General features: G+C 43.5%; 1 protein-coding gene across 1 annotated transcript in view; it reads right to left on the reverse strand.

Annotated features, from left to right (window-relative positions):
- RMDN1 (regulator of microtubule dynamics 1) overlaps positions 1 to 22,347 on the reverse strand; it is an 857,211-nt gene extending 834,864 nt beyond the window's left edge. The window contains exon 1 of the mRNA XM_069621304.1: positions 22,185 to 22,347. Within this exon, the coding sequence (XP_069477405.1) occupies position 22,185 (1 nt within the window). The 5' untranslated portion in view covers positions 22,186 to 22,347. The remainder of the gene's footprint in view (positions 1 to 22,184) is intronic.
- Positions 22,348 to 26,403: the final 4,056 nt, after the last annotated feature.

Below are 26,403 nucleotides of genomic sequence, written 5' to 3' on the forward strand. Positions count from 1 at the left end.
ATAAATACCAGGGGTGTTAGAGCAGGCATACTTAATTGTTGCAAAATCTGCCCTCACCTACCACTCTTCTAAATCATTTTGCACATGTGGCCTGACTACTGCACCAGCCTCCTCAACATTCTCTTGTGATCTTTTGTCACCCTCAATAAAATAATTTACTTTGCAACTCATTAGCTCTACAACCACCCATGCTACTCTCCTACCTCTTCCCACCTCCTTCATGCAAGAAGGCTATCTATGCAACACTGGTCCATAGTCTACGACCAGAGAGCTGCAATGGGAACCTGTGGGGGAAGGAGTGGACTGAAACCACTGCAACAGGAGCCAGTGACTGTACTGGGAGGACATTGCGACCTGTGGAGGGAGCCACAGCGTGAGGTAACCACAAGACCAAAGCAGGATGCTTAAACGTGGATGGTACAGACGCCTCCAGCCCTGACACTGAGTTGGAAACAGCGGGGGTGCGCACAGAGGGGAGAGACTTCAGGACGACAGAGCACCGGCGGCGGACCCCCTCTTGGCACCTTCATATGCAGGCTGACTGAACGACGGGCATGTTACCCATCACAGACTTGCTGCGGAAACCCACATAGACAACCAGGCAGCCACACAGAGATCGTGGGCCATGCACATGCCGGATAAGCATCACAATGGCAATTCCAAACAGACCAAGATGGAGGGATTTACTCGCAAAAGGGAAGGAGGCAACAAGTCTCAACACGCCAGTGCAGCCGGAAGGGAAAACAGATGACAACCAAATCCTGAAGGCTGTAGCCACACTTCAGAGGACCCTGGAGATGGGGATCGATGAAGTCAGAAAAGATGTGGGACTCTTGAGACAGGATGTAAGGGGGCTGGCGGAGTGAGTACCATCGATGGAAGTGCAAGCGGAGGAAAATAAGCATGGTATGGAAGCAACCCAGTTGGAGGTCCAAGAACTGAAGGTGAAGGTGGCTGCATTGGAGAGCAGGGCTGAGGACACAGAGGGGAGAGCATGGCATAACAACATTTGGATATTGGGCCTACCCAAAGGGACGGAAGGAAGGGTTCCCACAACACAGATGGAGAACATGCTGCTACAGGAAGTCAATGCAGAAAACCTGTCCCAGGGATTCACAGTTGAACATGCCCATGGCTCCTTGGCCAGGAGACCCCCCGTGTGCGCCACCAAGACCTGAATTATAAGCTTCTGAATTATAGGGACAGAGAGGCGATCCTGGCTTTCTCAAGGCAAGGAGGGCTAATAGAGAGGGGCGCGGCCAGGTTTGCAGTCTACCCTGGCTACACTCTAAAAGTACAGAAGCAAAGAGCAGCCTTTGGACCCACAAAAAAAATGGCTGCAACAGGCGCGCATGAAATATATGCTGATATTCCCAGCCAAGCTAAAAGTACTCCACAATGAAGCCTTGTACTTTTTCGACAATACTAGTTGAGCTCCAAGAACAATCAAGACAGAAACATGAGACACTGAAAAATGGCGGGAGGAGACTGGTGCAAGCTGTAAGAAATTGGGGAACAACAACTAGCGGCTGGTAGGGCTTCAATGTAAACAGAGGAAAATGGGGAAATTGGGAGCTCTGCACGACCTACCAACCCTGGGAGGTCCCAATTAGAGTGTGGCCACGAAGCACTCAGCTGTCATGTGCGGACCTGATGAGAGGGGTGTGGGACACCGTTTACAGCAAGAAGCAGCTGAGCATGAATGGACTATGAACCGTTGGGCACCCGTTTGGCATGTTGGGAAGTTGGGGGAGTTTTATGTTAAATTGACCTGCACTCTGGGCTGGCCCACCTTGGGGGGAATCGGGGAGGGGAGGGAGGTAAAGGTACGACTAGCTGGGCGGCAGGAGGACACAAAGTGCGACCTGTCGGGGTGTAGACACACAATTCAGGGGAGGAAAGGATGGGTTGAGAGAGAAGGGCGAGTGGGACGCCCCTGCAAACAGATGCCGAAGTATGAAAATTAGTGGTATTAAGATCGCTTCCTGGAATGTGAGGGGGCTTAACAGCTATATCAAGAGGCACTCCTTTAAGAGACTCACTTAACTGCTGCCAAGCAATCTGTGATTGGGAAGAAGTGGGGGGAGTAGTTAGGTGCGCAACATACTCTGCATATGCAAGGGGCACCCTCATGCCTTCAAGGTTCCGTTTAAGCTACTGGAATGTAAGTGTGACAACGAGGGTCGATTGATGATTGTACACAGGATTTTGGAACAGAGAGAAATCTGCATAATCACCACGTATGCACCCAACCATTACGCCACCGCCTTCTTCAAGTCGCTGGGCCCACAACTAGCTCCATATAGAGGAGCCTTATGGCTGTGGGAGGGACTTCAATTGCAACCTAGACCCAACACTAGATATATTAGATGGGAGAAGCAGGAGGAGGGCGTCGGCCACTGAAGAGCTGGTGGATCTCTTGGGGGAGCTGAAGTTGCAGGATGTGTGGTGACAGCTGCATGGAGATCAGAAAGGGTACTCCTACTATTCGAGTCCACACACACTTTGACTATATGCTCACTGGTACTGAGGCATTAGGGGAATTTGTATCATTGTCATAGAAAGCTAGGGCACTCTTGGACCATGCACCGTTGTTTGTGACATGGCAGAACATAGCAAACAGAGCCCCCATACCGACGTGGCGATTATGGTAAGACGCATTGCTGGGTGATCACTTAAGATAACATCTGGGGGGTTGGAGATAGAGAAATTCTTTGAGATCAACGCGAGTAGGTGAGCAGCGCATGCACCATGTGGTAATCTTTCAAAGTAGCGATCAGAGGAGAGGCAATATAGAAGGCGGGGACAAGATACAGAAGGATCTATTGAGTACCATATTTAGAGTGGAAAGGCAGATAGAAGCTGGATGGAGGGAGAAGGGCTACAGAGGGACGGGGAGCGGGAATACATGGAGCTGCAGCAGGAGTGCATAGCTGCCTGGGAAAAATTAGTCAAGCACGACTATAGAAAATGTGTGGAAAGATAAACCAGGGGAAACTGTTAGCCTGGTTATGCAGGGCAGAAGGGTGCAGGGAAATGATCAGTCTTTAAGAGGTTCTACTAGAGCCTGTATGAGGCTGATGGGAAGGACAGAGCCGAGTAAATTGAGAAAGCATGGGGGGAAATAGAGCTGCCCCGTTTGGAACAGGAGCATGCGGACATGTTAGAGGCACTGCTCACAGAGGAGGAACTACACAAGACTATAAACTCGCTAACCATGTGCAAAACACTGGGAGCCAATGGGTTCCCTGCAGAATTTTATAGGGAATATGCAGCAGTACTGGCGCCCCACCTCCTGCAAATGATGGAAGAGGTCTCTGAGAGGGTTTACTGCCAGCCAGTTTACTGGAGTCGGTGATAATACCAATATTGAAGCCTGGGAAACCACTGCTAGAATGTGGTTATACAGACCACTCTCAATGATCAATCAGGACTGTAAAATACTAGCGGCACTATTCCCGGCCAGATTGAAGCGAGTGATCAGCACACTAGTACACCCGGATCAGGCGGGTTACGTCCCCAGCAGGAGTACATCCTGGAACCTGCACAGATTGCATTATGTCATTGAATGAATAAAAGGTGAAGATGCAGAGTATGTGGTTTCCTCCCTAGACACGATAACAGCATTTGACTCAGTTGGATGGGATTGGCTACATGCAACACTGCAGCGCTTGGGAGTGGGTGCAAACACCAGCCGCTTATTTTGCTGAGCGGGTTTGCGTACTAGCTGATGTTTACGACGTTGCTTATTATATACAATAGGGGAGCTGTTAACAATAGAGATCTCATTACACAAAGCTTCCATTGCATCTTCTTTGGTATCAGCAATTATGTTAAGAGAACTTTGTTGCAATGCCGAGACTCCCAAGAGTGTAAGGCTAGGCTTGTCAATTTCCTATACAGTATTAGAAGAATCAACAATGTGTACACATGCTTGGATATGATGAGAATTACTATGAACATCAAGCTTCTCAGGTGGGGCATCATTCTTGCCCTCTGGGTCTACCGGCTGTTGCATACCAAGTGTCAGAGTTGCAGTTGAGGATAACATCAACAACTTTGGCTACAATAGATTTCAGTTCACGCTGCTCTGCAGTCGTGTTAGAGCAGAGTATAAACAATGCATCAATCTTAGAGAGGATTGTATTAATTGAAGAGGAAGAAATTGCACCCTCTGCACTGGGAATGCTCTTTGAAGAGATTAGGATGTCATCAGTACTGTCGGTTTTGTCACTGGTGGAGTCAGAGTTGGAAACAAGCGCTTCAAGTTTCGGGCTAGCTGACAAATTTGATCCAATGATATTATCAAAATAAATTGAGTTAGGAATTACGTATCAGATTTAAATATCGATTAAGTAAAGAGCTGTTGTTATCTACAGGATATGATATGATATGATGTGGCATTTATAACGTGCCTGTACACAAGTGATTCTAGGCGCGACACGACAAGGAGGGAAATAAAGGGAGGGCAAAATAACGATCTGTCATTCAGATTGTGCAAGTGCGGGGAAGAGGGAAGGGAAGAAGTCCTAGTGAGGAGGGGAAGGGGGAGTTGCAGAGAGAAGGGACTGTAGGGTTGCAGATACAGGCCCTTAAGTGCTGGGGAGCCCGGAGTCAGTGTTAGGGCAACTGGACATGCAGAAGCCTCGGCCCGAGTTCAGAGAGTGACCAGGTGGCCAGTGCATGGAGCAGTCAAGTGCATCAGCAGGGGAAAGGAAGAGAGAAAGCGGAAGTGAAAAGGAAGGTCTTGAGTTGCTTCCGGAACCAGAGGTGGTTCTGCTCAAGTTTGTGAGAGGCTTGGAGACTGTTCAAGAGGGAGGCCCCAGCCGAGGAGATAGATCTGCCCCCAACTCTCTGCTTGGTGAAATGTCTGACCCTCTGAGAGTTGGAGGTGGATGAGCGGAGAGCTCGAGAAGGAAGATGATTTGGAAGAGAAAGATGGAGGCAGAGCAATCCCAGTCCCCAGAAAGCCTTGTGGATGATGCAGAGGGTCTTGAAGTTGATCCTTGCCGCCACAGGGAGCCAGTGAAGAGATTTCAGAGCTGGAGAGATGGGATGCCTGAGCTTGAGGCCAAGGACAAGTCTTGCAATCCTGTTATGGATATGTTGTAAAGGTCAAAGAGTAGAGGCATGAAGATTTAGAAAGATACTGTTGCAATAGTCCAGCCTATAAAGGACTAGAGCTCTGGAGACAGTGAGCTTCTGGGGGAAATTGAGAAAAGGAAGAATACCTCTGAGGATGTGCAACTGACAGTTTGACTTCTTAGAGATGTCAGAGATGAGAGGAGAGAAGGACAGGGTGGAGTCGAAGATGACACCAAGGTTCTTAGCCTCACAGGAAGCAGCAGGAAGAGGGCCCAGAGTGGCGGCCAGAGAGAGAGGAAAGGAGGGAGTGGGTGTCCCAATGAGGAGGACCTCAGTCTTACTGGCATTAAGGCAGAAATCATTGGTGGCACACCATTCCTGAATTGCGGCCAAACAGTCTCGAATTGAGAGAAGAAGCAGAGGTGGCTAAGGGGAGCCTGAAAGAGAGCTGACTGTCATCTGCATAACTTTGAAAATTGCAGCTGAAAGTAGCAATGCAGTGGGCAAGAGGTACCACATAGTGGTTACAGAGCCAGGGAGAGAGGCTAGACCCCTGGGGAACGCCACACGTAGAGAGAGAGATAGAAGAGAGGAAAGACCCCAGTTGGACCTGAGAGGGTTGGTCAGTGAGAAAGGAGTTCAACCAGGCCAGGGCCTGATCAGTAATACCAAGGTTGTCGCAGAGACGATTGAGCAGGATGGAATGGTTGACCTTGTCAAAATCAGAGGATAGATTGAGAAAAATTAGGACATAAGGGAGATTAGAGTCAAGATTGGAGAGAAAGTCTTCACAGGTTATCAGGAGAGGAGTTTCCTTGCTTCTGGCAGCTCTGAAGCCAGACGGATGGTCATGGATACAACCAACAGATGCAATATGTAGATTAAGCTGGGAGATGGCCAACTTTTCCAAGAGTCTGCCTAGGAAAGGCGTGATGGAGATCGGGCGATCGTTAGCCGGAGAGGAAGGATCAGCCGAGGGCTTCTTCAGAAGGGGGTGCACAAGAGAGTGTTAAGGGGGAGGGGAAAATTCCAGTGGAAAAGGAGTGATTGCAAAAATCAGCCATGGCTGGAGGAAGGTTGTCGATGTGGTCCTTGATTCTTCTGGATGAGCAGGGGAGAACCTGCTTTGATTAGACTTTCACAGATCAGACTCGTCTAGAAACATCGTCAGGGGCGAACAGGGGAAAGGAGGAGAAACGAGGAGGAGAGATGCCCTCAGACAGGCCAGGCGTGGTAGAGGAGGAGGAGGTAGAGGAAAAGAGGGTGGATAGGATGTCCTGAGTTCTAGTAGTGAAGTGAGAGGCCAAGGCCATACAGAGGAGCTTGGGGGAAACAGGAGAGGTAGAGACTGCAGCAGGATTGGCCAGCTCCTTGCAGATTTTGAAAAGTTTGTGCGAGTTGTTAGATGCCACAGACATGCGGGCTTGGATGTAGGCTCTTTTCTTGGAGAGGACAAAGAGTCTGTACTGCCTTTGGAGGCGAGAAACAGTGAATACTGTTATCAGGACTGCAGGATATATTGCAAGAAAGTGCAGCAGGAGGAGGTTGCATTGGTAAATTGTACGTAACCACACCAGGAATTGCTGCTCTGTCAAGGAAGCAAGTTATTTTTGGCTGCAAGGCAGAGGCCACATTGGAATTCTCTTTTTTATCTTTTTTTTGGACGGGGTGCCTCATTTAGCCCCTCAGAGCGTTTAGTAGGACTCCACAAGTGCTTCCCCCTACTGGAAGGCCCACTGCACAGATTATATCTTTGCATGGTTGTGGATTTCATGCAGTCAGAAAGTAGCTGCAAATACAGGAAAACAAAGCAAAACAAAGGGCTTGCCGTGAAGTGAAGGAGTCGATCAAAACTAAAGCACACAAGGCATTAAGCGGGAAGGAGATTGCATCCCGCAAGCAAGCCGGTTGCATAATGCAAACTAGGCAAGAGGAGGTAACCTTACCCACTACACACCAGACTGCTCCAAGCACTTTGCCCAGTTTAACAATGCACAATTATTGAGATATGAATTTTGCGAAGAGTGAGAGTCCCTCAACCCACCTCACATCCACGATCACAGTTCAACGATCACAACCTTCATCCTGCCAGGCCACCTCAAGTTTTCGGGCAGGCAAGCAAGCCAGAAAATGCTAATATCATGCACACACTCACCAGCGCTCATCAGAAGCACCCCGACATCAAGGGACGTCCATGGATGCCGTTTTCAGTACACAACTCTGGCAAGGAAAACTCCAAAGAATCTCGAGGGAGGAGAAGGGGGCTTGCTAGGGTGACATGCTGATGCAGGCACAATACAGCATAGCTCTGGTCTGCAGCACAGCTGTTAGATGGCAGCAGCCTGAATGGCACTACTTCAGTCCGTAGACCCTGGTCGTATCCAGTCCATCTCCAGTCTTCTCAGACTTCCTGTTAGAGTAAGGGATCTCAACACGTTGTGCGAGATCTTCAAGCCACACTGTTACCAGTCGCTTCCGACAATCGGTACAATCATTATTTAGTTTGTCTTTCGCCAAAAGCAGAGGTAATTGTAAATATTTTGACTGTGATGCTGGATATCCGCATGCATGACCTTGATACCACCAGAGCCTTTTCACTGTAAAGCTCTCTGTCCCGCATTTGGGCTTGGTCCTTGCTATATCAAACTACCAAAAATACAGTAAAAAAATAAGGAGTGTGAGTGTTGTACTTGCAACAAAGGTATATATCAAGATCACAGGAATTATATATTCGAAATCCACCTCCAGCTATACACGACCAAGCTCAAACAATATGAGCCCACTCAAGAATAAGAGCACGAACACTGGAAACTAGGAGTACAAAAGAGCATGCTAGCTACCCCTGAATCTAAACCAGGGCAATGAATGCATGGAAGAATGACTAGCCTCCACTATGTTGGTAGATGTACTACCTACTAATTATGCACATTTGGGATTATAGATAAGAGGACTGTTATGATAACAAGCCTCATTTCCGTAAGTCTCCATGTTGGAATGGTATGAGGAGAACATCAAGGCAGTAATGGAAACAGATGTGAAGTAATTAGGAGACGACCCAAGTAAGCTTTGTATAAGCTTTAATGAAAGGCCCCCGGTGGGTGGGCTGCTATGATCGGAATGAGTTGAACACTCTGTGTGAGAGCGTTCAACTCCAAACATTCCACACTGACGTAAGGTCAGTGTGTACATATTATAACATCTCCCTTACAAGGAAGAAAGAAAGGGAAGGAAGGAAGGGGGGGAGAAAAGGGAAAGGAGGACAATGAAATAGAACTGTAACACTTTCTCATCGGAGGTTTCCTCTTGGCAGTAGACTGCAGTGCTTGGTGCATCAGTAATAAACGTAGTCATCGTTATAATTTCGGATGATTCTCCGGTTCCTCTTAGAGAGACTGACTGTAGGTTCAGTGGTCAAGCCACTGTACTCATCACAGTCTTGTTGATGTGTGTCTTCTGGCTGGATAACCTCTCTCGTTAGTATGTCCTTACTTGTACTGGGCTTTTTGTGGTCTCTCTCTATTTTCACTAGGTCATCGCCGGACCACTTCTTTCCATCCTCCAACAGTACAGATTTGCCAAAGCATCTCACTATCCTTTGCGGGGATCTAAAGCGGGATTCTCCCTTGAGGATCTTCTTGGGTTCTTTAACACATACCAAATCTCCTTTTTGAATTACCATCTCTCTTACTTTGAGTCGTAGTATGTTTTGTATTTGCTCTGTTTCTCTCTTACACGTTCCTGAATGTGATCCATGTCCAATCTCACCTCTCCATTGTCCATAAAGATCCAGGCTGGTCTCAGTCGATTGCAGGAAACTCTGCCTCTCATCATTGTGAATGGTTCAACACTGGTGGTGGAGTGTGGAGTTGTCCTGTATGCACATAAGGCCTCCTTGAGTGTCTCCTTCCACGGAAGTGTGTTGACGATGGCTAATTGAATCACACTTTTCACTAGCCTGTTCATTCTCTCTACAAGGCTATTGGAGATTGGATGGTACAAGGAGGTGGTGATGTGATGGATAGCTTTGTCTTTGAGGAACTCCTGGAATTCTAGACCATTGTCTGAGAATAGTTCTTTGGGATCACCTTCCCTATTGAATATGTCCGTTAGGAATTCAGTGATTTTCTTAGTGGTTACATTTGTCTCTGCTACACCCCACTCCATCCATTTAGATGTATAGTCTACTAAGACTATAATATAGATTTTGACCGCTTCTAGATTTTCAAATGGCCCCATGATGTCTATGGCCACTTTAGATCATACATTCTGTGGGCTTTCAATTGGCTGTAATGGTGTTTTCCTGGTGGTTTTGGACTTATCGCTTGAGGAACAGGCGGAGCAGTTTTTGACTAACTCCTCCGCTTACCCTTCCACATGTTCAGCCACCAATAGTTGCACCTTAATCGGTTCTTCGTTAGACTTCTCCCAAGGTGCCCTTCATGTGCCAGATCCAGCAACTTTTTGCTGAGCTGTATCGGTGGGATTAATCTGTCACCTCTGTAGATGTGTTCTTTGTTCATGTATATTTCTTGCCTGATGGGAATGAAGTCTGTAAGACTTTGGGATGGCGTTGTCCAATCGTCTGCTATTGCTTTCCTAATTTCTCTTTGCTCAGGATCACTGTTTGTTTTGCTTTTCCACTCATCGATGGGAATGGCTGGATTTATGGTTGCTATTATGTCTTGGTCTGGATCTTCAGGTTCAATGTCCTGATTGGTCGATAGCCTGGAGAAGCAGTCAGCCACTCGATTTTGTGTCCCTGGAGTGCAACATATGTTGATGTTGTATTGCATAATATCGAGGATCCACCGTCTTATTCTCGGGGATATGAGATGCGGTGTCTTTGACTGAAGAATGTGTACAAGTGGTTTATGGTTTGTTCTGAGTGTAATGGGTAAACCCCAAATTAGATTCCGAAAATGCTGCAGGATCCATCTTACTCCCAGTGCCTCTCTCTCAATCGTGGAATAATTTAATTCTGCTCCTCTTAGTACCCTGGATGCAAAGGCAATCGTTACTTTGCCCTTGCTATGGATTTGCTCCAGGACCCCACCTAGACCGATCTTACTAGCATCCACCGATATGATTGTTTTTGCCTTGCAGTCAAACATACCTAAGGCGGGTGCTTGATTGATGTTGTGTTTTATTTCCTCAAATTCTGTTTTGCATTTTTCGGACCAGTCGAACTTGTTCATCTTCTTCATGATACTCCTCATGTTCTTGGTCTTGTCGGTATAGTTACCTACAAATTTTGAATAATACTCGGTCATTCCAAGAAAGCGTCTCAATTGGTCTTTGTTTATCGGTTCGGCAATGCTTAGGATGTTATCTATTAGTTCTTTCTTGGGACTGATGCCATTGGAGTCTATGGAGTGGCCAAGGTAGGACACTTTGTTGCATTTGATGTTGCATTTTTCTAATTTTAAGGTGAGGCCACTTTTTTCAATCACTCTTAATACGCTGGTAAGTATTGCATCGTGTTCTTGTTCTGATACAGCCGATATGAGGATATCGTCTTGGAAACAATGTACTCCTCCCAAACCCCCAAACAAGTGTGACATTAGTCTTTGGAACACAGCAGCGGCAGATGCGAGACCAAAAGGCATCCTCTTAAATCTGAATGCTCCTAGAGGAGTTACAAATGAGGTGAGGCTTCTGGAACCCTCTTCCAGGTCTATTTGGTGATATGCAGATGAAAGATCTAGGGTACTGAAGTACTTCGCTGGCTTCATAGTCGTTAACAGCTCAGATATGTTTGGGAGGGGGTGCCTGTCAATCCATATGTTTTTGTTTAAGTCTCTCAGGTCAACGCACATTCTTATGGAGTTATCCGGTTTCTTCACAAGCACTATGGGAGAAAGCCATTCTGAGCTCTCAATGGGTTGTATAATGTCCTGCTCACATAAGCGCATTAGTTCTTTCTTGAGTGCTTCTTTTGTTCCTATGGGGACTCCACGGACTCTGTGGGCTATAGGAATGGCCCCTTTTTTGAGAATGATCTTATGCTGAAACCCCTCCAGGAGTCCAATTTTTTTAGAGAACACTTTGGGAAACTGTATTGCCAGGGTATCTTTGATGTTTTTCACGTCGCTCAGAACAGCCATTATGGGGTTCTCCTCGCCGGGATGGATTCTCACACAAAGAGCGGCTTGCTCTTCCCAGCCTACTATGGATGAACCTTTATTTGCTATGAAAAGCTTGCAGTAGGTCATTCTGTCGTGGAACTTGAGTTGTACCCATGTATAGCCAATAATGCCAATGGGACTCTTCCCGTACCCTGTAGCTCGTACTGTGGTGTTCTTTAAATCACTCATTTTACCAGATAGCTCAGACAGAAAGGTTTCTACACCAACCATTGTGTATGGGGATCCTGTGTCCACCATCACAGGCAGTGACACTCCGTTGATCTGCATGTTGACCCAAGGGCCCTTAGAGTGTTGTAAAGAGGTGACAGTCAGTATTTGTATGGGTGGGCTCCTTATGTTAACAATTAACATCTCATCGTGTTCTTGAGTATTTTCGACAGCTCGCACAGTGCCTCTCGTTGGCATGGTAAATGGCCTCCTAAAGCCACTCGACCTGCCTCTTGTATTTTTGCACACTTTGGCGAAATGTCCAATCTGATTGCATCTATAGCACTCGACAGCTGCTGCAGGGCACTCTCTGTCAACATCGCTGTGTTTCTGCCAACCACATTTTTGGCATCGTTGAGAAGGTTGATTGAAGCGTAGCAAGTTCCTCCCTCTAGGTGGATAGGGCCTCAAGGCATGCAATGATGTCTTCCTTATATTAGCTTCGATGGATCTCACTTCAGAGGTCCCTGTCTGGTCGAATCTCTCCTTCAAGCAACGGTCACCCAACTCAATGCTCCTGGCGATCTCGGTGGCCTCCTCCAAGGATGGGTTCTTGGATTGCCACAGTCTCTGTTGAATTTGTGGATTAGCGACATTCAGCACCAGCTGGTCTCTGAGGTATTCATTTCCGACACCAGTGAAGTTGCAAGTCGACATGAGTGTCCTGAGAGACGTAAGGAAGGCATCAACAGTTTCACCTTTCAATTGTTTTCTGGAGAAAAATCTGTACCTCTCCATGACGACATTTGTCTTGTTGCCGAAATGTTTGGATAGCTTAGCCAGTGCGTTTTCATATTGTCAGGACTGGCTGGGTTAGGAACAGGAAGAGTTTGTTCATAGGATTAACATTGTGCTTGCCCAAGTCAAGATGGAGCGAAAGAAACTCAATCTGATTGGTTAAAGGAACAATGATATGTTTGGTTTGCCTGATTGGTGGAGAGAACAATGGGTTTGATTCTTGGGAGGTGAGCAAGATTCTAAACTGCCTTTCATCCAGAGAAATTCAGTGGCTGGTTGTGTTTTAGTTAAGCTCCTTAAGTAAGGCCTTTTCAGAGCTCAGAAGATCAACTAAAGAAGTAAGAATTTCGTTTGCTGATCCATTTGAAACAAGAAGTCATCAGGTGGGATCGTTTCTTTAAAGATTTAAAATTGTCACAGTGAACTTTCATTTTTTTAAGAACATTTAAAAGGTTAACCAAATTTCAAAGTCATTTTGAGAAAAGAGACATTTACAGTTGAAGTTATTATTAAGGAAGACAAGTTTGAAGATATGCGTAGGAGTTTAAATGAAATTAATTGCGTGTAATGCTCTTAAAGACTGTTAAATGTGTGCGCGAGCTCGCAAGTTGTTATTTACGTGTTTTTTGAAGACGCGCGGGTATTCGGAGCGATAGAGCATGTGTCCAAAAGATTGCGCGAGTGAATTTTAGCGCGTGTCCATTTTAACGTAAATGACGTCTCATGGCAAAGCGCGTGTGGGTTTGCGATAGAGCGCGAGTCCATTTTGGTGAAGCGCGAGTGGTTTTAAGCGCGTGAACTGTTTTACGTGAAATCCATTTCGTCTCTCCGCGTGAGTTCGGTAGCGATAGAGCGCGAGTCCATTTTTAACCAGCGCGTGTGATTTTTATCGCGTGTACGTATTTTTTCATGCGCGTGTGTTTGTTAAGAATCGCGTGTGGATTTTAAAAGCCTGCGCATGTGTTTGCTAAAAATCGCGTGTGGCTTTTTAAACGCGAGCGCGTGTGTTGCTAGGTATCGCGTGTGTATTTTTAACGCGAGGACAATTCTTCACGTCTTCTGATTTTTACGTGTTTATCGCACACGCTATTTAAGGAAGAAACTATACGTTCTTATGTAAATAAAGAAAACTATTCACACGCATAAGGAAGCAATATTCCAGGAAGTTGAAGAATGCTTATTTTCTTAATGTAATTTATGCAAATGGACTTCAATATTTCAGAGAAAGACTGCCACTATGAAAGCATTGAAAATTACATAAGGTTAAAGAAAACTCTGAAGCAAGAGGAAAGTTTAATCCAGAAAAGGTGTTTGCAAAAAACCATCACTTTAGAATTCTAGAGAGACTAAGTGGTTTGAACTGTATGCACAACACAAGAGACATTTACAAGAAATCACACAGAGATTAATAGCCTCTAAGTCTTTTACTGAGGTTAAGAGGTAATGAGTTTAGAGTTTATTTAGAATACTTTTAGAAAACAGAATTTTCTTATTACATAAATAACCAGGTGTATTTGTTTACCACAGATACCAGAGCCTACCAGACGGTTGCAGGGCTGCAGTGTCTCCGTTGTTATTTTATCCAAATTCCCCTTTCCCTTTCTTGGGGTTTTCAGCTCAGCTTATAATTAAGGGTTGAGAGGTGAACTCCTAGTGAGGGTCTGTGGGGCCAGCATCAGCTCCTGTGGAATTCAGTCAAGCCGGACCCTGACAGGATGAAAGGCCCACGATAATATTTTCCACCTGAGCTGATATGGATCCCACAGAGGCACTAGCAAGTTCCATAGGGACATGTTTTCAGAGTTAAGGGAGGAAATGAGGGCTGTGCGAAAAGAAAACCAGGAATTACAAGTTAAGTTTGAAGAGTTAAACTCCAGGGTTACCCGTAAGGGTGAAGAAATTTCTTTGGAGTCAAGAGATTCAGAAAATACTAGTAGGGAATTACCAGTGTTAATCAGAGAGGATTTGGGTGAAGGAACGAGTTCTCAGGGAAGAAGTAGGGGAAGTTTGAATGTACCTATAGGTCCAGTCCCCTTAGCACCTCCAGAGCGTTTTGGGGGAGATGTCAAGAAATGCCAGATTTTCCTTACCCAGTGTGAACTTCATTTCCTTTGTAGACCTGAAGCTTTTAATACAGACGCTTCTAAAATAGCTTTTATACTGTCTTACCTTACTGGTGAGGCGGCAACTTGGTCAGTATTATTAGTTGGTCAAGAGAATCCTATACTAAAGAACTTGTTAGCCTTCAAGTTAGAATTTAAAAAGATGTTTGATAGACGCCAATTATCTCAAGAAGTAGATGGAGAATTATTAGAGTTAAAACAGGGAACCAAAGGTTTGGTGTCTTACATTACACAGTTCAGATCTTTAGTATTAGAGAGCAATTGGCCAGAAGAGAAGCGATCTTCTTTATTCTATAGAGGCTTGAAGGAGGAATTGAAAGATGCATTATCTACAATTGTTAATAGACCTACTTCATGTGAGGATTTAATTAATCTTGTCATACAAATTGACTATAGATTAGGGGAACGTAAGGCTGAGCGTAGAAGAGGAGGAGTTGAGCAACCCAGAGTTTTCCCTAGAATTGATAAAGGAAGATTAGAATTTGTAAATAAAGAATTGAGAACTGGGAATGTAGAGAGAGTAAATAAGGTGAGAGGTCCTTTAACTAAGGAGGAGAAGGATAGACGAAGACAGAATAATTTATGTTTATATTGTGGGAAATCAGGACACTTTGTTGGAAATTGCCCTTGGTGTCCAAAGACTTCCGCTTCTCCTAACAGTTCTAGAAATCAACAAGTGGCAAATACTATTCAGGCAGCGGTACCACATATTACTTTGAATGTATCCTTATATATTAAAGAGGAATTAAAGGGAAGTGGTCCAGTAGTAATAGATTCAGGAGCCACTGGTAACTTCATGGATTGGAATGTGGTTAAAGATATGAATGTGCCTTATGTGGTAAAAAGTATACCAGAGTATGTGAGAGCGGTGGATGGGTCTCAACTGACATCAGGTTTAATTACACACGAAACAATCCCATTGGAAATGGAAATTGGAGGACACTGGGAGGAAATTGTGTTTGAATTGATTGACACCCCACAGTTGAAAATCATTTTGGGAATGCCTTGGTTGACGTATCATAACCCTCAGATTGATTGGGGAAAATGAGTGGTGAAATTGGATTCTACTTTTTGTGTTACAAATTGTTGTAGAGAAATAATTCAGGAAAATGTTTCTAGTGGTAATTGTTCAGAAGTAGTGGAAGGTTTGGTGAATTTGGGAACTATAGTACATTCTATAGGGGCTGTAATGGGAGAATTACCAAAATGTTACCATGATTTCAATGATGTAGTTAGCGAAAAGGAAGCTAATGAATTACCTCCTCATAGAGAGTATGATTGTAAAATTGACTTAGAACCAGGGGCCCACATTCCTTGCAGTCGCATCTATGCCTTAACAGAAAAAGAAAATCAACATTTGAAAGATTACATCCAAGAAAATTTGAATAAGGGGTTCATCAGGCACTCTCAGTCGCCAGCAGCTTCTCCATTATTTTTTGTTCCTAAAAAAGAAGGCACCTTACGAACATGCATAGATTATAGGGCATTAAACAAGATAACAATTAAAAACAGATATCCGCTACCTTTAATCTCAGTAATGTTAGACCAAATTCAAGGAGCCTCAGTATTCACCAAACTAGATCTTCGTGGAGCATATCATTTGGTGCGAGTACGTCAAGGTGATGAATGGGAAACAGCATTTAGAACAAAATTTGGTCTTTTTGAATATCAAGTAATGCCATTCGGATTGTGTAACGCTCCTGCGGCTTTTCAATTTTTTATAAATGAGGTATTAAGAGACTTTATTGACATCTTTGTAGTAGTGTACATAGATGACATTCTCATTTATTCTAAGGATATAATGCAACATGAAGAACATGTAAAGAAGGTGTTACAACGACTAAGGGAGAATAAACTATTTGCTAAGTTAGAAAAGAGCCAATTTCACACCAAGGAAGTGGAATTTTTAGGTTTTATGATTTCTCCCAAAGGTTTGGAAATGGATATGAAGAAAATTAAGGCAGTTGAACAGTGGCCAACTCCAACTTGTGTTAAAGATATCCAAAGCTTCCTGGGCTTTGCAAATTTTTACAGGAGATTCATTAAAAATTTCTCTCAAACTGTTGCTCCTATCACCAAATTATTGAAGAAAGGAATGAAATTTGAGTGGAAAGATGAGGCGGATCAAGCTTTCAAAACATTGAAGAACTGTTTTACATCTGGACCGATCTTATTACACCCAGATCCTTCACAACCATTTTTTGTGGAGGCAGATGCTTCTAATGTTGCAATTGGAGCAGTGCTTTCTCAAAGGCACCCTGAAACTGGACAGTTGCATCCTGTGGCCTATCTATCTAAGAAATTGCTTCCAGCAGAAGTGAACTACACAATTACAGACAGAGAACTCTTGGCAATCAAGAAGGCATTTCAGGAATGGAGACAATATCTGTTGGGAGCAAGATTCACAGTAACCGTTTTAACCGATCATAGAAATCTTCTGTTTTTGAAATCTGCTCGAACACTATCAACTCGACAACTTAGGTGGTCACTTTTCTTTTCAGAATACGATTTTGTGATAACATTCAAGCCTGGGCGGTTAAACGGTAAAGCGGATGCTTTATCACGACAAGGATCTTCCGGAGAAGTTGAAAATCAATTATTACCAGAACCAGTGATTGCAGAAGAAAAATTTATCCTAAGTACTACAAAGGAAGAGAATCAGCTTCTTAAAAAGATTCTAAAGGAATTACCAGAAGATGAAATTCAATCTTGGTTAGCAGAGGATTCTGGAAGACATTTAATTGAAGGATTTCCATGTGTCCATTCTAAAATTTACCTTCCAAGCAAGGAACTGCAAAAGGAAATTATACAAGAATGTCATGAATCCAAGTTGGTAGGTCATCCTGGAATTCTTAAGACTATTGAACTGGTTGAGAGAAAATTTTGGTGGAAAGAAATGAAAAAAGCTATTGAAGACTATGTGAAAACATGTGAAGTCTGTGCTCGAGTAAAGTCAGGAGGAGGAAAACCATCTGGGTTATTAAATCCATTACCAGTACCCCCTAGTCCTTGGTTTACAATCTCTATGGATTATATTGTAGATCTTCCCAAAGATCAAGGTTACACTACAGTATTAGTAGTTGTGGATTTACTCACTAAAGCTGGGCATTTCATTCCCATGAAAGGAAAGGCTTCTGCAAGGAATCTGGCAAAACGTTTTTTGCAAGAAGTGGTACGATTACATGATCTACCAACACAAATTGTATCAGATCGAGGGTCTCAGTTCATTTCTAAGTTTTGTCGAGCTTTCTGTACAGAGTTGGGAATTGAGGTAAAACTTTCTTCAGGTTATCACCCACAGACCAACGGCCAAACAGAGCGAGTAAATCAGGAATTGGAAAAATATATTAGAGCTTTTTGGCAAGAAAGAGGAAGTTGGGTAGATCTTCTTTGGCTAGCAGAGTTTAGTTATAATAATTCTGTCAAGGATTCTACTAAGTATTCTCCATTTTTTAGCAATTATGGTTTTCACCCACGATTTTTGAAAGAAGTGTGGCCATCTGAGTATTCTAATCCAGAGGTTGAGCAGCGATTGACTTGTATTAGAGATGGTTTAGTAAAAGCTAAAGAAACTTTAGAAAAAAGCAAGTTAAGATTCAAGACATTTGCTGATAAGAAACGTCGTAAAGCACCACATTATCAGGTGGGTCAAAAAGTTTGGCTGTCCACAAAAAACCTACGTTTAAAGGGAAGAACTAAATTTAGTCCGAGATTTATTGGTCCATTTGAAATAGAAAGAATAATAAATCCCGTAGCAATCAAATTAAAATTACCCGCAAGTATCAAAAGTCATCCTACATTTCATGTCAGCTTAGTGAAACCTTGTGTGTCAGGAACTAGATTGGGGAAACCACCACCAGCAGTATACACAGAAGAAAATGAAGAAGAATTTGAAGTTAAGAAAATCTTAGATTCCAGGATTGTTAGAGGTACCTTGCAGTATCTTATTGACTGGAAGGGATACGGTCCGGAGGAAAGATCTTGGGAGGATCAAGTAGATGTACATGCCCCTCAATTGATAAAAAGGTTTCACAGGAGGTTCCCTACTAAGCCAGGCCCTGGGACAGGGCTTTGAAGAGGGGGGTACTGTCAGGACTGGCTGGGTTAGGAACAGGAAGAGTTTGTTCATAGGATTAACATTGTGCTTGCCCAAGTCAAGATGGAGCGAAAGAAACTCAATCTGATTGGTTAAAGGAACAATGATATGTTTGGTTTGCCTGATTGGTGGAGAGAACAATGGGTTTGATTCTTGGGAGGTGAGCAAGATTCTAAACTGCCTTTCATCCAGAGAAATTCAGTGGCTGGTTGTGTTTTAGTTAAGCTCCTTAAGTAAGGCCTTTTCAGAGCTCAGAAGATCAACTAAAGAAGTAAGAATTTTGTTTGCTGATCCATTTGAAACAAGAAGTCATCAGGTGGGATTGTTTCTTTAAAGATTTAAAATTGTCACAGAGAACTTTCATTTTTTTAAGAACATTTAAAAGGTTAACCAAATTTCAAAGTCATTTTGAGAAAAGAGACATTTACAGTTGAAGTTATTATTAAGGAAGACAAGTTTGAAGATATGCGTAGGAGTTTAAATGAAATTAATTGCGTGTAATGCTCTTAAAGACTGTTAAATGTGTGCGCGAGCTCGCAAGTTGTTATTTACGTGTTTTTTGAAGACGCGCAGGTATTCGGAGCGATGGAGCGCGTGTCCAAAAGATTGCGCGAGTGAATTTTAGCGCATGTCCATTTTAACGTAAATGACGTCTCATGGCAAAGCGCGTGTGGGTTTGCGATAGAGCGCGAGTCCATTTTGGTGAAGCGCGAGTGGTTTTAAGCGCGTGAACTGTTTTATGTGAAATCCATTTCGTCTCTCCGCGTGAGTTCGGTAGCGATAGAGCGCGAGTCCATTTTTAACCAGCGCGTGTGATTTTTATCGCGTGTACGTATTTTTTCATGCGCGTGTGTTTGCTAAAAATCGCGTGTGGATTTTTAAACGCGAGCGCGTGTGTTGCTAGGTATCGCGTGTGTATTTTTAACGCGAGGACAATTCTTCACGTCTTCTGATTTTTACGTGTTTATCGCACACGCTATTTAAGGAAGAAACTATACGTTCTTATGTAAATAAAGAAAACTATTCACACGCATAAGGAAGCAATATTCCAGGAAGTTGAAGAATGCTTATTTTCTTAATGTAATTTATGCAAATGGACTTCAATATTTCAGAGAAAGGCTGCCACTATGAAAGCATTGAAAATTACATAAGGTTAAAGAAAACTCTGAAGCAAGAGGAAAGTTTAATCCAGAAAAGGTGTTTGCAAAAAACCATCACTTTAGAATTCTAGAGAGACTACGTGGTTTGAACTGTATGCACAACACAAGAGACATTTACAAGAAATCACACACAGATTAATAGCCTCTAAGTCTTTTACTGAGGTTAAGAGGTAATGAGTTTAGAGTTTATTTAGAATACTTTTAGAAAACAGAATTTTCTTATTACATAAATAACCAGGTGTATTTGTTTACCACAGATACCAGAGCCTACCAGACGGTTGCAGGGCTGCAGTGTCTCCGTTGTTATTTTATCCAAATTCCCCTTTCCCTTTCTTGGGGTTTTCAGCTCAGCTTATAATTAAGGGTTGAGAGGTGAACTCCTAGTGAGGGTCTGTGGGGCCAGCATCAGCTCCTGTGGAATTCATTCAAGCCGGACCCTGACACATATTTGCAGTTGCCATTGGCGTCACCCCCTGCATCATCCGGCTCAGGAAGCGCCCTGAATATCCTGAGGGCCTCTGCCCCAGTACAGTTAAGTAGAGTCGCCTCTTTGAGGTCATCGCTGAATTTGTTACCACCAATGGCCCTCAGGTAAACCTGAAAGCCATCTATCCACTGTTCCCAGGGACATGTGGGAGTTCCAGGACACGGAAGAAACTTGGTTGGTGGAGGAACAGTCTGCATGGCGGTGCACGAAGAAGACGCCCTATGAGATCAAATGGGGCTGCGAGGGATAGTTCCGGCTTGCAGGCGATGGATCAGTGGCTGCGTGTGTGTCCTACACGCTAGCCCTCTGGACGCATGCCGTGGTGCGCTTCAGTGGGAACCTGCGTAGGTGGAGCACGGCAAGTTGTGCACAGCTATGGGTGGAGATGAGATGCCTATGGAATCTTGTGGGACTATTGTGTGCTGCAAAGTCTCTAGGTATCAGTACAATGAGTGGCATGGACTGTGACCTCACAATGGGCTGACATGTAGGATAGCTGGTCCTGGAAAGTCTTTAATGGAATGTCCAGATCGGGTTCTGAAATTGGATCACAATGGCAGCAATGAAGGCTTGAAGCAGAGTGAAAGTTCCTGAAATTCCTTCTTGCTGCGTGCGCACTGCAGGGCAACAAAGTGGCAGCTTTTGAAAGAGAGACAACGTTCTAATCAGGGCAGCGGTGTCAGTTTCAATGGCAAATGAGGTGTATCCAATTAAAGCTCAAAAGCTCAAACAAACAACAAAAAAAATGCGTGCGTTTGTATGAAAACGCGTGCGTTTGCGTGACAGTTCAGAAATCTTAGTTATGTCCTCCCCCCACCTCTGACCTGATGGCTGGACAGCTCTTCTGCTGCGTGGAGCACCGTTGAGGCCGGATTTTATGGGAATGTGCGCCGTTCTGAACTCCCAGCAGGGAGGAGCGGCGCCCTTCACTGGCAGAACACCGGAGGCCGTGGGGAGAGTCAGCAAGGCCTCTCTGGTGTCTCGTCTGGCAGCCGGGTGGGGAGGGCAGGACAAAAGGTGCGGCGCAGGATGCTGTGGGAGCGACTGGTACAGGATGAGTGTCGCAGGCAGGGGCAGGGAACACAAACCGCTCTGGGGGCCTTACGGGGTGTTCCTCGTCGCCATTTGAAGTAATTAGGAGACGACCCAAGTAAGCTTTGTATAAGCTTTAATGAAAGGCCCCCGGTGGGTGGGCTGCTATGATGGGAATGAGTTGAACACTCTGTGTGAGAGCGTTCAACTCCAAACATTCCACACTGACGTAAGGTCAGTGTGTACATATTATAACACGATGCCATGTGGGGTATGCTTCAATTGCTGCTTCCTCCATGCATTACTTATTTGCTGACCCATATATTGCTTCCATAGCCTGTATGTTTGGTAACTTTGCCAACCCCCAACTGTTGTTATGTCGGTAAACCTTTGTGCTGGTTGTGTCTGGTAAAGGAGGACGGGAGATGCATGATTGTGGAAAGTGGGACTGCTGAGGCCTGGTGGTGAGTTAAGTGCTCGCCTCTGACACAAGATGATCCTGCACTTCAAATGTTTGAACTCCAGCATGGCGCAATAAGCCCTTTACCCTTACATTCCGAGATTGGTGAATGTAAGACCAATCTATATTAAATACAACAAAAAACATAATAATGTTACCATTATTATCTCCATAAACACTAGTTGGCTCCACTTCTGTTAATGTTAATTCTTAATTGTTGAGGTATCTGCACTTGTTGCCCCCTTACCTGTTTAATTTTATTTTCTGTTCCCCCTCTGAATAGTCAATACGGAATAAGCTACTTCCTAATCCCTTCTTGAAAATGATTCTTCCAGGAAAACAATTAACTATCTTGCCATATACTTAACTAAGCATGTTTGTCTGACAAATGTTATGTAAAATAGAATTGTAATGAGCCTCCTCTAATGTACTCACTCTTTTTCTATTTTTCTAGAATTGAATTGTGATCTCCATGAATCAAAATCCATTTGTACTTTCTTAAATCTCCTGCCTGACTTCAGAATGCACACATTAAATAATATTCCACCATCTCTACCTTGATTAAAATGTTTAAAACTGAAGCTTCACTGAATTATATTTTCTATATACACAAAAATTGTTAATCAAATTTCTCTCGCAACTTTACTTACTTATTGATGTCAATTTCCAAAATGGCTGAACCAGCGATTGTATGTAACAGCACTTCCAGAAATGCTAGGAACCCCCACTCTACGCCCTACATTACAGAAAACATTCAACTATCTGCAGACCTACCCTTAGTGATGCCCAGTCATTGGTTGCTAAGGAGGGCATTGTTTTGTCACTCCAGAAAGACATGTCGTGTTTCTTTGCTGATACAAGTAAAGCAAGGATTTGATTCATCGTACAAGCCAGTCCTTTAGGTTCGTATTGTCCTTGGGTATTCTGATCCCTTATGACTTTAAAAAATCGAACGCATTTGTCATGTAAGATTTTGCTATAAGTAGAAACTATGCTTGTTGAACATGGCAAAATGGGAAAACCGGAACATAGCCACGGAATGGAACATGGAGTGTGGCAAAGTGAGAACATAGTGTCAGAGGAGTACAAGTTGTTATATCCATCATTTATCTGTATGGTAATCCCCTGCTATATGTCCATTTACCTTACCCATTTGGTGTTGTTGTACGTAATGCAGTAAGTATTGTGTCAGTGTTCCATAGTTTCCAGCAGCATAATCCCTTCCAAGCTGCAGGTGCTTATCCAGTCTTGTGGTTTTCCTTGCATTCTGGGACCCGCATTTCTGCTTTTCCAATTATAAAACTCTGACTACAAATCCCAGAATGCACAGAAAAACCAGGACTGGATAGGCACCTACAGATTACAATGGAACAAGTATGGTGTTCCATGAAATGCATCCAGTGACATTTACAGAAGGACCATGAGTAGATGAGTAGATGAGGTGTACTGCACTTTTGTACTGGGCGTGGGGAAAACAGATCAGAGCCACATTGAATGACATGACAATAACTCAAACTGCATAGTGAAAAAAGAACGCTATAATTTCAGGCTGCTGGCTGTACAGACTGTGCATGCATAATAACGTACTAGGCTGCTGTGTAAACCTCCTAATAGCCTGAGGGACAAGTTACCTGCTTGGTATATATGAAGATCTTAGCAATCGCTGTGGCAGATTAAATAGGTATGTAAGACTTGTCCACCCAGTAAATACTAGATTGGGACAATTTTAACTGCCTAATGAGAGCAGGTGACATCTTCATATGGACTTCTTTGGAGTAACCAAGGTACCTTTATCCAAAGTGGTGAAATAATTAATCCATGACACTCCAGATAACTCGACTTAACTCCTTGCAACATATGTCCAAGTAAGTGGCAGGACAGGAACCCACTGACTCCCAGGCTACATCTCTGCTGCTGCCAGTGGTGGACCACCAGAGACACAGCATTCTTACACTCACACAAACCCATTCTATCTTTACCTCATTCACTCTGATATCATACATTACAAGCATGCATCCATCCAACCATACAGTCAAACACATTCACAACACAGGTAGCATCTTCACATGGACTTCTTTCGATTAACCAAGTCAGATTCATCCAAAGCATAAGAATGTTATATTGCTTATGGTTTATTTTTTCTCTTGGTGAGTAATAGAGCCCTGGGTTTGTTATATATATTGATCGATGTACTTTTGTATGGGTCCTATACATGTTCCCTTTTTAGTCATAATAGTGTGTGACAAATACAATGTAGCTGAAATAGCGCTGCAGAGGCAGGCTAATATACTGATATGTTGTACTGAAGCTGATGTTAAAGGGATTAACCTCCATTAAGAGGAGAAAGATATTAACACACAAATGTAAAATGGAAACAGACATAGTTCTCATGCAGGAGACCTATTGGAAGAAGACAGAGAGTGTATTTTAACTAAGAAATATAATAATCAAAGATCAAGAGGGGTACACAAACTGTTAAGACCAAATTAAACATGAATGACCAGGAGTAGTACATTAATAGATGCAAAGGGTAAATATATAGCAATGGAGGTTACTTTCGATGGAGCACCCCTTATTCTCAGGAATATTTATGTCCCCAACATGGATTGAGGTAGTTTCTACCTAGATATAGGGAAAATATTATAAATGTTACAAGGAGAAGGAATTATTCTGGGAAGGGACTTAAACCTGCCCATGAATAGTACACTGGACAAATCACCAGGAAGTCGTTATACCTCTGTTTCCCTACTGAGCTCATATGGCTGTACCACATATTACAAAATTCTGGATGCTGCACATCAGCCTTCGTATCAAAAACCGCTGCTTTATACTGATCATATTCATTCTCTTCATCTAATCCCTGCATAACCCGCAACTTTAATTGCCATATTACTATATTGTGTACTCATATTCTTTTAAAATTCACTACTGTAGTCATACAAGTATCAACTGGTGTTTTATGATCAAAACATTCACTGTTTTCACCTTCCCTTATAAATCCCCACATCCCCTTATATGTCCTAACCATATAAACTCACAAGACAAATACAAAAATAAACCAAAGAAAAATCCACACATTAAAGGAACAGATATTCTACTAGAAAAACACTTAAAATGTTAAAACGAATACCTGAAAAGAGTGTCACAACCCACAAATAAGCCTTTGAAGAATTCATTTAAACTCTGCATAAAAAGAAACACAATACAATAATGCCCAAGGGGACAATCACATAAAGGTAGTCTTAAAAAATTGGTGTAAAGGTTTTTTGCATTACAAAAACAATACTGAATCAAAAACACTCAGATAAGATGCTTATTGTCGGAGGCAATGTTTGTGATGCTTTTTTTAAATCAGACAGGTGCAACCAATATCGTAACTACTTGACTTTGACCCCAAGCGGGGTAGCTTGCACTACTGTGTAAGTTCCATTGTAGCGCGGCTCACTTCACCTGCTGTCAACGTTTTTCATATAAACCCTATGCCCAGGATACAGTTGTAATGGTGGCGAGCTCCCAGATTCTGTTGCAGTGCTTTTTTCACCTTCAGTTTGGCGTGGAGCAATCCGTTGAGAAAGGTATTTTATGCATTTTGTGAACTGAGTCAAATACAAATGAAATTCGTTGCCAAAATTGACACAGCCCTGTGAGCATCAGACGCACTATGCACCGCGGCCAATGGCATGTGCATGCATCTCCCTTTCACTATTTAATGCGGGTAAAGGTGATGATCCTTACAGGGCTGAGTCCTCAGACTTAATAAAGCAAGGGGGAAGCAATAGACCCAATTCTTTTTTAATGTCTCACAAAACATAGAAAGTGTATTCTCTCACCAAAAACGTGGCTGCAGATTTGGCATCAGGATATGCTTATGGACCAATCTCAATCCAACATGAGAAAGGACACACCACAACTATGAGGTAACAGAACATATTACATTTTTCATCCATTGCCCGAACTCTGTAAAATCAGGAAAGGGACCAATTGGGTGGGGCAATGTGCCTCTCAAAGATTTCAAAGTTTGCCCAGTACTTTACGTCTGACAGACAATACAATTGGACGTGAACATAGACAGTCATTCTTGTATGTTGGGCCAGGGTTCGAAATTGGCAGGAGCTGGTGGGGGCTATTTACCCAAGGGGAGCCTGGCTTGCCTGAAACAACCAACTACAAGGAGATACTTTTGACTCCTGTTGAAACTGGTGCAATACAAACCTAGCTATGTGATATTAACTGTGTATGTTTGGGAATTTATATCGAGGAGAATAAAGAATTCACGTAAGGGACATTTAGAGCATATTGCATAATAAAAAATCGAAAAAGAAGTTAGAGTTTGCATCTTGCGCAAAATTAGATTTGCTGTGTGCCATGTACTTGCTCCCGGTTCCCCACTGGTAGCTCTTACCTAACTGATTATGCCTGATACCCATGAGCTTCTTTTTGTTCCTGGTGAACCAATCCCAATTTCGACCCCTGTGTGCACCTACCAATCTTCTTGTATATCAACAGCGATATGCTGCTTGGAGGCATGGGCGGGGTAGTGGAGCTGATCAAATGCTACTAGAGCCAATTCTTGAGTCATGACTACCTTTCCAGTACTAGCCTGTCTCCATACCAAATCAGTTGGAGTTTGTGTGCACCCCCTCTTCTGTCATAGCAACTTCACACTTTGTGTTGCCTGACCTTGTATTTCAATGATTTCAGGGATGGGTAATGCACTATAGGGAGACTGTAATTGCAACTGCATATTAACAAGGGCTGGATGCTCCGGAATGTCTGCTACTGGTAAATATGCTGCCAATTTTGTCACTGGGTCCACTGCTTCGTTCCCTAGGGAGGCAAAGTCACTGTCACTTGTATGGGTGGCACACT

This window comes from Ambystoma mexicanum, chromosome 5q, assembly GCF_040938575.1.
Source record: "Ambystoma mexicanum isolate Mex_15411 chromosome 5q, UKY_AmexF1_1, whole genome shotgun sequence".
NCBI lineage: Eukaryota > Metazoa > Chordata > Amphibia > Caudata > Ambystomatidae > Ambystoma > Ambystoma mexicanum.